Source organism: Oncorhynchus gorbuscha, linkage group LG01 (genome assembly GCF_021184085.1).
Source record: "Oncorhynchus gorbuscha isolate QuinsamMale2020 ecotype Even-year linkage group LG01, OgorEven_v1.0, whole genome shotgun sequence".
In the NCBI taxonomy this organism is placed as follows: Eukaryota; Metazoa; Chordata; class Actinopteri; order Salmoniformes; family Salmonidae; genus Oncorhynchus; species Oncorhynchus gorbuscha.
Window position 1 is genome coordinate 13,680,780 of NC_060173.1, and position 9,398 is coordinate 13,690,177.

A 9,398-nucleotide genomic window follows, 5' to 3' on the forward strand; every position below is an offset into this window, starting at 1 on the left:
CAGACCCTGGTTTGAGTCCAGGCTGTATCACAACCGGCCGTGATTGGGAGTCCCTTAGGGCGTGCACAATTGGCCCAGTGTTAACTGGGTCAGAGTTTGGCCGGGGTAGGCCATCATTGTATATAATCATTTGTTCTTAACTGACGTGCCTAGTTAAATTATACTTTTTTTGTTTAAAAAATTGCCAGGTATCAGAAAACCTCTCTCATCATTGTGGTTGAATCGGTGTTTGCAATTAACTATTTGACTGAGGGACCATAATTGTATGTGTTGTGTACAGAGGTGAGGTAGTCATTCAAAAATCATGTTAAACACTATTATTGAACACAGAGTGACTCCATGCAAGAACAGTAAAACTCTGTTTTACTCCTGAACTTGGTTAGGATTGCCATAACAAAGGGGTGGAATTCTTATTGACTCAAGACATTTCAGCTTTTCATTTTTTTATAATTTTGTAAACATTTATAAAAACATTATTATTATTCCACTTTGACAATTTAATCCATTTTAAATTCAGGCTGTAACACAACAAAATGTTGTTTTTAAATGTTTTTGTCCAGATGACATGATTTTCATCCAAGGTCCATTGGGGCGTTCCAAATAGTTTTCAGTGTCCCTGAACATGCTGGGATAAAACTGACATTGAAAAGCACTTTTTAGTATATCTTAACTACCGTATCCAACTATGTTTAACTATACTAACTGTCTTTATATCAGTCATAATCTGAAGATTTGCAAGCCACAAGCACCTGATTACCTTCTGGCATTTGACTGAACCGGCGGCAGCAACAACAAAGATGGTCTGAGTCAACAAAGCTAAAACAGCCACGGCTAGCCTTCCTGGAAGAAAATCTGTGACTACTTACTCAAGTATAGTACAGTATTGTAAGATGATCCAGTCTGGTTCCTGATCTGTTTGGGCTCTTGCCAACTCCATTGCTGTCATTGTCAAGCCAAACATTCTTTGTCACGATAATGAGTGACAAGGAGTTGGCATGATACTACACACACACAATGGTACTACTAATGAGGCAAGTGCTTTCAGGCGTTTAATGATCCAGGAGATCATAGAGCCTAATCAGGAAGTCTTGAGGAAGTAATGCTGCCATTTAACTTATTTTCCCAACAATGAAGCAATATTTCTGCTTATGATAAACATAATGTTTATTACTATTGATTTCAAGAGTTATGTAAATGAAGGATAATCTATTTGATGACCAATATGTTTTGCTTTGTGTTCAATAGTCCCTGCCACAGATGGATGAGTGTTTCCTGTTCATGACTCGTCTTGCACTGGGCCTGAAGCAGAGGGACCTGGCCAATCGCTACAGCGTCTGCCAGTCCACTGTGAGCCGCATCATCACTTCTTGGGCCAACATCTTGTACTGCCTGCTTGGCTCCGCGTCCATCTGGATGTCACCAGGGAGCGTCAGGGCCCACCTGCCCCTGGAGTTCAAGGACTATGCAGAAATAACGGTTCTGGTAGACTTTACAGAGCTCCGCTGCCACTCACCATCCTCCTATCTGCTGTCGTGTCTTTACTATCATTACATTGAAGACTTGTAGTTTTTATCAAAGATTCTCTGTAATTAGTATTACGGATTAATCATGTAAATTGAATTAACTAGGAAGTCGGGGCACCAAGGAAAAATGTTCAGATTACATAGTTATCATTTCCTAAAATAACTTTTCAGATATTTTATCTGATCAATTAGTCTTCGAATTAATTAATTATTTACTTTACCTCACGTTAGTCTCATTCCAAAAGTCGCAAATTGTTGGCTATCTGCACGAACCCAGTCTTCACTATGAGTCATCCATGCATCAATTGTCTTAAATAATTTATTTATTACTAACTAAGTAATTCACAGAAATGCATAAACAAACAGTAAATATGGTTACATGAAATGATAGGAGAATGTGCCCTAGTGGGCTGAACCGGCATCACAGCTTGATGGACAAAAAGAGAAGTGGGGGTCGACTAAGAAGTCACTACAGAGTTAATAATTATAACAATTGAAATGCTAATCCTTTACACATGAACCCTCACTCATTCTGGAACAATTGCAATCAATATATATATTTACGCTCAGTGTGTCGTCTTGATCGCTGGTGAAAAGTTTGTTTCTGTTGGAGAGTTTCATCCTCTCTCTCTTTCTCTCTCTCTCTCTGTCTTGGTTAGAATGGATAGTTCAGAGACATTCATTCTTTTGTTATAGAATGAATGTTTCGGCGATTGTCATTCTTCGCGTTCAATGATACCAAATTCCTAACTGCAGACTAGTAATTAATATCAAAGACTTGTTCTTATTCTGTCGCTATCGATAGTCTAAGAGTTTAACCACGTGGTATGGTTAAAAGATTCAGCAATGGTCTACAACCTTTGTCCCCTCCTAATGGAGAAAAACATGGTCTGGTGCTAATTTCTCAAAGTTGGGTTTTATTCAGAATTATTCAGCAGAAAGGGGCTGTCTCAGGAAGCCTGACTCTAACTGGACTCAGGGGCGGTCCTCTGATTTAGTTAACTCAAATTCCCTTTTTGAGTTTTCCTTCATTAAACAGTCCAAAATCACAATTAGTATGATACTATTTACACATAAAATTGTGTAAACAGTATCATACTCACTCATTCATCTTATACAACAATTAGATGTAAACCTCATATCTGAGGCTATTATATAAACAGTGTTATGGTAATGTGGCCACACCGTCTCCCATGAGCTTCCCCAAGTTGTGACAAACGGACCAGTTCGTAGCTGGATTCTTCACCGATCTTTTATACTTTCTCTGGAACATGACATTTGTTCCTACATCAAGTTCTGTGAGGTGCAAGGAATTCCTTTGTTCTCTATGAAAATGTACTCTCTCTATACTGTGGAGATCCTCAGGAATTTACAATGTCTCTCTGGCCACAGCAGCTTAGTTGAAGGAGGAAAGGGGGAGGTAGGGAGAGGGGAATGGGGCTCGCAACACCCAAAGAGGCAACATCATGACACAGCTGTACAGTCTTTCTCCACCTTCAAGGTAATGGTGGGGATGGCACTACATGGCGCAGTCACGTCTGTATCTGCACTCTATCCTGGAGCTGTAAGTGTTTAGGAGTTATTCCTGCAGTGTGGCATCATTCCCCTACTCACTACAGACGTGGCCATTATGGTGGATAAGGGCCCCAGTGTGGACGACCTTTTAAGTTCCAACGGCCAACTTCCTGGTCAAAGGGCACACAGATGCCAGCAGGGCGCAATGTGATGGATGATGAAAGGGTAAGGGGATACCTAGTCAGTTGTCCAACTGAATGTATTCAACTGAAATGTGTCTTCCACATTTAACCCAACCCCTCTGAATCAAAGAGGTGCGGGGGGCTGCCTTAATCGACATCCATGTCTTCGGCACCCTGGTACTGCCTTGTTCAGGGGCAGAAAGACAGATTTTTACCTTGTCAGCTCAGGGACTCGGTCTAGCAACCTTCCGGTTACTGGCTACCTGCCGGATGAGACACAGATCATTGCAAAACTGAGGGGACCGGTAGAGAGGACAATGCGTAGAGTCAAAGACCACAAGCTCTTTGAGACAGTGATATACCTGTCAGATTTAATCATTCAACTGTTCACAGTGGCATGCCTGCTGGTCAACTACCAACATGAACAACTACCAGCAATTAAAGTACCAAGGCACAGGCGGAAAGGAAGTGAGGGGGGAGTTGGGCCTCTTGCTCCATCTACTCCTCTCTGGCCAAATACTGTACTGCTAGAAGGGGTTTTGAAGAACCAGTAGGGGGCACTACTCCCCTCTTGGTCTAAGTAGAACACAATACCCCATAAATGCAGTTCTTCAAAGAGATGTTCAACCAGTGGAGGCTGGTGGGAGGAGCTATAGGAGGACGGGCTCATTGTAATGGCTGGAATGGAATAAATGAAATGGAAACCACACATTTGACTCTGTTCTGTTTATTCCATTCCAGCCATTCCACTGTGATCAACCAATGCTCAAGAGCTTCACTAAGTTGTTGTTGTTGGTTGTTGTTTTTTTAAAGAAAATGTTTATTGTAATTCCAGGAAAAGAGGGCCACACATCACCCAATTCACCGAAGTCAATACTGTATGTGTAGAAAGCTCTACCTCATTCCTCAGAGTGGTTTGGACTGTATCACAGCTCCTCTGAAGATGGGAAAAAACAAGTGTTTTGTTCTCCACTTGACAATGAAATAACACAGGAATCTTAAAACACACTTGTGTCAGTATAATTGCTGCAACATTAAATACATGGCTGCTATACATCTGCTATTGAGAAAACATATGAAGAACATGCAATCACAGGTCATTCCTCTACAAATTAGATATTGACTGGTTTATGAACGGTTTGTTATGATAGAGATGGTATTTTCTGTAAAACTGTGAAAATCACTAACTTTGTTAAGTGCTCTTTTGGAAACGGAAACACATTTGTCTGCATTTTATTTTATAACAAAAATACAACGTTGAACCCACATAACGTTCAAATCCTCAAATATTTATTGTATGTCAAATATAACAGATAATAAAAGAAACCATAGAGCCTCCAACATATAATCAATATAAATGAATAGGCCCGTGAATATAAAACTTTAGTCTAAACGGTATGGTCCCTCCGTGTACCATTGACTGGGAGGTTGTGTAGTCCACAGACTTATACTCCTAATAATCAGCCATTCTTTCTGACTGGCAGTCGCCACAATACGAACACACTCAATGTCAAAGGCAATCTTGTGGTCCACGTCTTGAACCTCAATGTTGCCATATTTAAACTCCCCTAACGTGATGTAGGAAGAACACTGCCTTCCTCTCTTTGTCCCCACCAGCTTCTCTCCTACTTCCAGAGCTCCATGGTGCAGGATGTCGTTCTGACGATCGTCCGTTCCTGTCACAATTTTTATCTTGCTGATTTGAGTTGGTTTGTGTAAGATAATGACAAAGAAGTCTCCGGTAGAAGGGTGTTTCCCCCAAAAGTATTCGTCCACACTGCTATAAGCCTTGGTGGCATCATAGTTTTCAAATACGTGAATGTTTGTATACAGGCTAGCAGGAGGGTTGTCAGGGATATCAATGGAGTCTTCTTCAAAGTCATCATCCTTCAACTTGTTCTCTGCCCCTTTATATGAGGAGTAGTAGCCCATGTGCTGGAACAAGGAGGGCTTGAAGCGGATCACGTCTTTCTGGGCAAGCAGGTCCCGGAAGTGAATGAGGAGCCAGTCACAGGGCATCTCCTGGTAGAACATGAGCAAGAAGTGGGCCAGGCGTGGCAGGTCTCTTGAGTGGTAGAGCTTCCCTATGTAGCCAAGCTTGGAGAACTCCAGCATCACCCAGTAGGAGCCTTCCCTGGAGGTGACCACCTTCTTCAGGGATGTCAGAAAGTTCCGTGAGCAGCGCACATCATCCTCCAGCATCATGTAGAAATCAGAGAGGTTGGTGCAGAAGTTGAGGAGAAAGGCATAGTCCACGTTCTGTTTGGAGCGGAATCGTACCCTGTCCTCTGGGTCATTGTAGTTCCTTTTTAGCCCATCCAGTGATGGATAGTACTCCTCAGGGGCATGGATCACCAGGAGATGCCCAGCAATGATGTGGTGGGCAAACTTCCTGGAGATGTCCTGCACCAGGTTTTCACACCAGGCCAGGTCAAAGTCTGCCAGGTGGACCACCACCACAATCTCTTTCAGCTCCTCATAACTGGACTGGTCAAAAATAGATTTGATCGTCTCCATGAGGTAATTTCCTCTTTTTCTTTTTACGGATGACAATCCAATGGTTAGATATTCTGTAAACACAAACATTGATATGACTATATAAATAATAATAATAAAAAAGACAAAATCAATGACTTTCAGGATGAAATACATGTGTATCTACAGGTATATTAAAAGGTACATTTACTCTTTCGGGGCAGTGGGTTCCCAGCGAAGTAACGATATGTGACGTTTATGGTTCCAGAGAAATTAGTGAGGTCTCTGAAGGTGTGAACATATCTCTCAGTGTTTGAAGGATGCATTGATGTCTCTCTCAGCGGTCTTTTACCCGCCTCCTAAAAAAACGACGACAGTATTGTTACTCAAAATGTAAAATACAAATATGACATCATAGGAAGGAAGATCCAGAGACAGCCTACCATCATGTATCCATCCTCCATGTAGAGATTGAAGAAGAGGAGACAGGTGATCAGGACCCCCAGAAAGGGGATGGTGGAGCGTTTACGGAAACACCTCATCTTGTCCAGGGACTTCCACACCAGCCTCATGATGGAGACACTCACTGGTGGAAGAGAAATAACAGCATTAAAACAGAGCCTAATCAGTTAAAGGATATCATTGATGTGCACAGATTTCCTGTGGAGCTCACTGGAAGATTGTTATTTAATCCCCTAAAGCAAGTTGTTTGAACAAATTGGTAGTTTTCATTCGCAAAAGACTGTCTGTAGACTGTCTGGTAGGTGATATTGATCTACATCCCCCAAAGTCAATCCAGTTTTGTTGAATGTACAGTATGTCTATGTGAGTGCGTACACAGAACTGCCTGTACAATGTGTTTTTTGTGCTTGTTTGAATTCAGCAGTGCATGTATGCATATGTAAGTTATGTACACCTCTGAAAAAAATTAAGAGACCACTGCAAAATGATCAGTTTCTCTGGTTTTACTGTTTATAGGTATGTGTTTGGGTAAAATGAACAGATGTATTTATTTATTTGTTATTTTACCAGGTAAGTTGACTGAGAACACGTTCTCATTTACAGCAACAACCTGGGGAATAGCTACAGGGGGGAGGAGGGTGAATGAGCTAATTGTAAACTGGAGATTATTAGGTGACCGTGATGGTTTGAGGACCAGATTGGGAATTTAGCCAGAACACCAGGGTTAACACCCCTACTCTTACAATAAGTGCCATGGGATCTATAATGACCTCAGAGAGTCAGGACACCCGTTTTAATGTCCCATCCGAAAGACGGCAGGCTACACAGGGCAGTGTCCCCAATGACTGCCCTGGGGCATTGGGATATTTTTTTAGACCAGAGGGAAGAGTGCCTCCTACTGGCCCTCCAACACCACTTCCAGCAGCATCTGGTCTCCCATCCAGGAACTGGCCAGGACCAACTCTGCTTAGCTTCAGAAGCAAGCCAGCAGTGGTATGCAGGGTGGTATGCTGCTGGCATTGTTTTATTCTATAAACTACTGACAACATTTCTTCCAAATTCCAAATAAAAATATTGTCATTTAGAGCATTTATTTGCAGAAAATGACAACTGGTCAAAATAATAAAACAAATATGCAGTGATGTCAGAACTCGAATAATGCAAAGAAAATAAGTTCATATTTATTTTTAAACGACAAATTACTAATGTTTTAACTTAAGAAGAGTTCAGAAATCAACATTCGGTGAAATAACCCTGATTTTCAATCACAGCTTTCATGCATCTTGGTATGCCCTCCACCAGTCTTTCACATTGATGTTGGGGGACTTTATGCCACTACTGTTGCAAATATTCAAGCAGCTCAGCTTTGTTTAATGGCTTGTGACCATCCATCTTCCTCTTGATCGCATTCCAGAGGTTTTCAATGGGGTTCAGGTCTGGAGATTGGTCTGGCCATGTCAGGGTCTTGATCTGGTGGTCCTCCATCCACACTTTGATTGACCTGGCTGTGTGGCATGGAGTATTGTCCTGCTGGAGAAACCAATCCTCAGAGTTGGGGAACATTGTCAGAGCAGAAGGAAGCAAGTTTTCTTCCAGGACAACCTTGTACGTGGCTTGATTCACACGTCCTCCACAAAGACAAATCTGCCCGATTCCAGCCTTGCTGAAGCACCCCCAGATCATCACCGTTCCTCCACCAAATGTCACAGTGGTTACGAGACACTGTGGCTTGTAGGCCTCTCCAGGTCTCGCACGCTCTGTGAAACTTGGCAGAGGATCGGTGATATGCATATGTATACATGTAATGTACTGTGTGTGTGTGTGTGGGAGTGTGTGTATGTATGTATGTGTAGTGTGCATGTGTGCATGTGTGTGCGCTGAGACATACACACACTTGTACAGTGTGTTGTACGGCTCTCCATCTCCAGCCATTCCCAGTGGACCTCTGGCAGAGAGCTAATCTGGGTCAAAGTGTAAACTTCTGAGAAGGGCCTGGGAGAGGCTCGTTTACACATGAATCATTTCTCCCGCCTCCCGTCCTCATTATGCTCGCCACTGATGGAACCACAAAGCCTTTCATGTTTCCTTCTGACCTTAAAGGTAAATACCCAGATAACACTGTGGAAGCAGCTTGGATCAAAAGCCTTATTCAATAGGAGCATATTGTTCCCCAATATAGGACAGAAGTGGGAGAGAGTTTGGTGTACCTGGAAGTGTTGCTGACAGACCTGCAGTATATTGGTAGAAATATGAGCCGTGCTATTGCAGGGTTGTCTGATTTACAAATGAACATTTTCTGTAATGTACAGTATAAACCGCCTCTGAGATGAATGTATGCTGACAGGAACAAATTGATCGTACTCTTCCCATAAAGAAAACATATTATTGAAGAGGTGAATATAGTCTTTACAGACAACCAACTGCCAGCACACCAGCCGAGGTCCACCTTTGGCTCATTTCCTAACAATTTCCAAACTTCCTGTAAAATTAATATGAATATACATCGCTGTTCGAGTCAATCCTTTTGCAACACAGAAGGATAATGAAGAAAAAGTGCTTTAAAAAAAGCCAATTAATCTTATGTAAAACGGCTGCTCAACGTGGCTAATGAGATGCCATTTTAATAAGCGGGTGTGTTGTACAACAAAGCCATTTTGGTAAACACTATTGTTAATTTGTTTGCTGTCAACATTCAGGTAACATGCAGCCTAGGCGCCAGTCTATTTCTGCATCAGCCAACTTGTTGTTGCCGTGTCAAACATGGGGACCAGTGAGTCGAGTTTAAAGTTCTCCAAGCTTTGCACCGGCCTCTTCAAATATTCATGTCCAACACTGTGTGTCGTCTTCAGCACAGTAATGTGATGTTACAGTGTGGGCTGAAGAACTGCAACCAGCCAGCCACAGAAGAGCTTCATTGGTCTTAAACCTACAATTTCATCACATTCACCACTAAAAATACTAAATTATACTACAAATTACAGTCACATTTACCCTGTAAAAATGAGAAGTAGCCACCATGTGACACCAATCTCTTCAACCAACCCAGTCAGCTACTTGATCTATGAGGCCCTTATTGAATGGATGATGACTGTTATTATCCATAGCCTTAAAAATATGATATTCAACATATGATCATGGTGTACAGAAAGCTACACCATTTATTCACTCAGCTATAGCAGTCCATAAACAATGGCCGTCTCTCTCCTTCCAAATAGCAGTGACGCTGAATATGGTTATGGTG

At 42.1% G+C, this 9,398-nt stretch overlaps 1 protein-coding gene across 1 annotated transcript; it reads right to left on the reverse strand.

Moving 5' to 3' along the window:
- Positions 1 to 4,371: 4,371 nt before the first annotated feature.
- Positions 4,372 to 6,304, reverse strand: LOC123997662 (alpha-1,3-mannosyl-glycoprotein 4-beta-N-acetylglucosaminyltransferase C-like). Its single transcript, XM_046302158.1, has 3 exons — positions 6,139 to 6,304; positions 5,907 to 6,054; positions 4,372 to 5,790 (listed from the first exon to the last, which is right to left on the reverse strand). Exons 1-3 carry the CDS (start codon positions 6,265 to 6,267, stop codon positions 4,604 to 4,606), a joined length of 1,464 nt encoding a protein of 487 aa, XP_046158114.1. The 5' UTR covers positions 6,268 to 6,304; the 3' UTR covers positions 4,372 to 4,603.
- Between the last annotated feature and the right edge of the window lie 3,094 nt (positions 6,305 to 9,398).

Bases quoted from the DNA above. Each gene is read 5' to 3' on its own strand.
- LOC123997662 (XM_046302158.1), bottom strand. From the start codon at position 6,267: ATGAGGCTGGTGTGGAAGTCCCTGGACAAGATGAGGTGTTTCCGTAAA. The intron at 6,055-6,138 runs GTAGGCTGTCTC...TCGTTTTTTTAG, and splicing joins TGGAGGATGGATACATGATG to GAGGCGGGTAAAAGACCGCT. The intron at 5,791-5,906 runs GTAAATGTACCT...TTGTGTTTACAG, and splicing joins GAACCCACTGCCCCGAAAGA to AATATCTAACCATTGGATTG.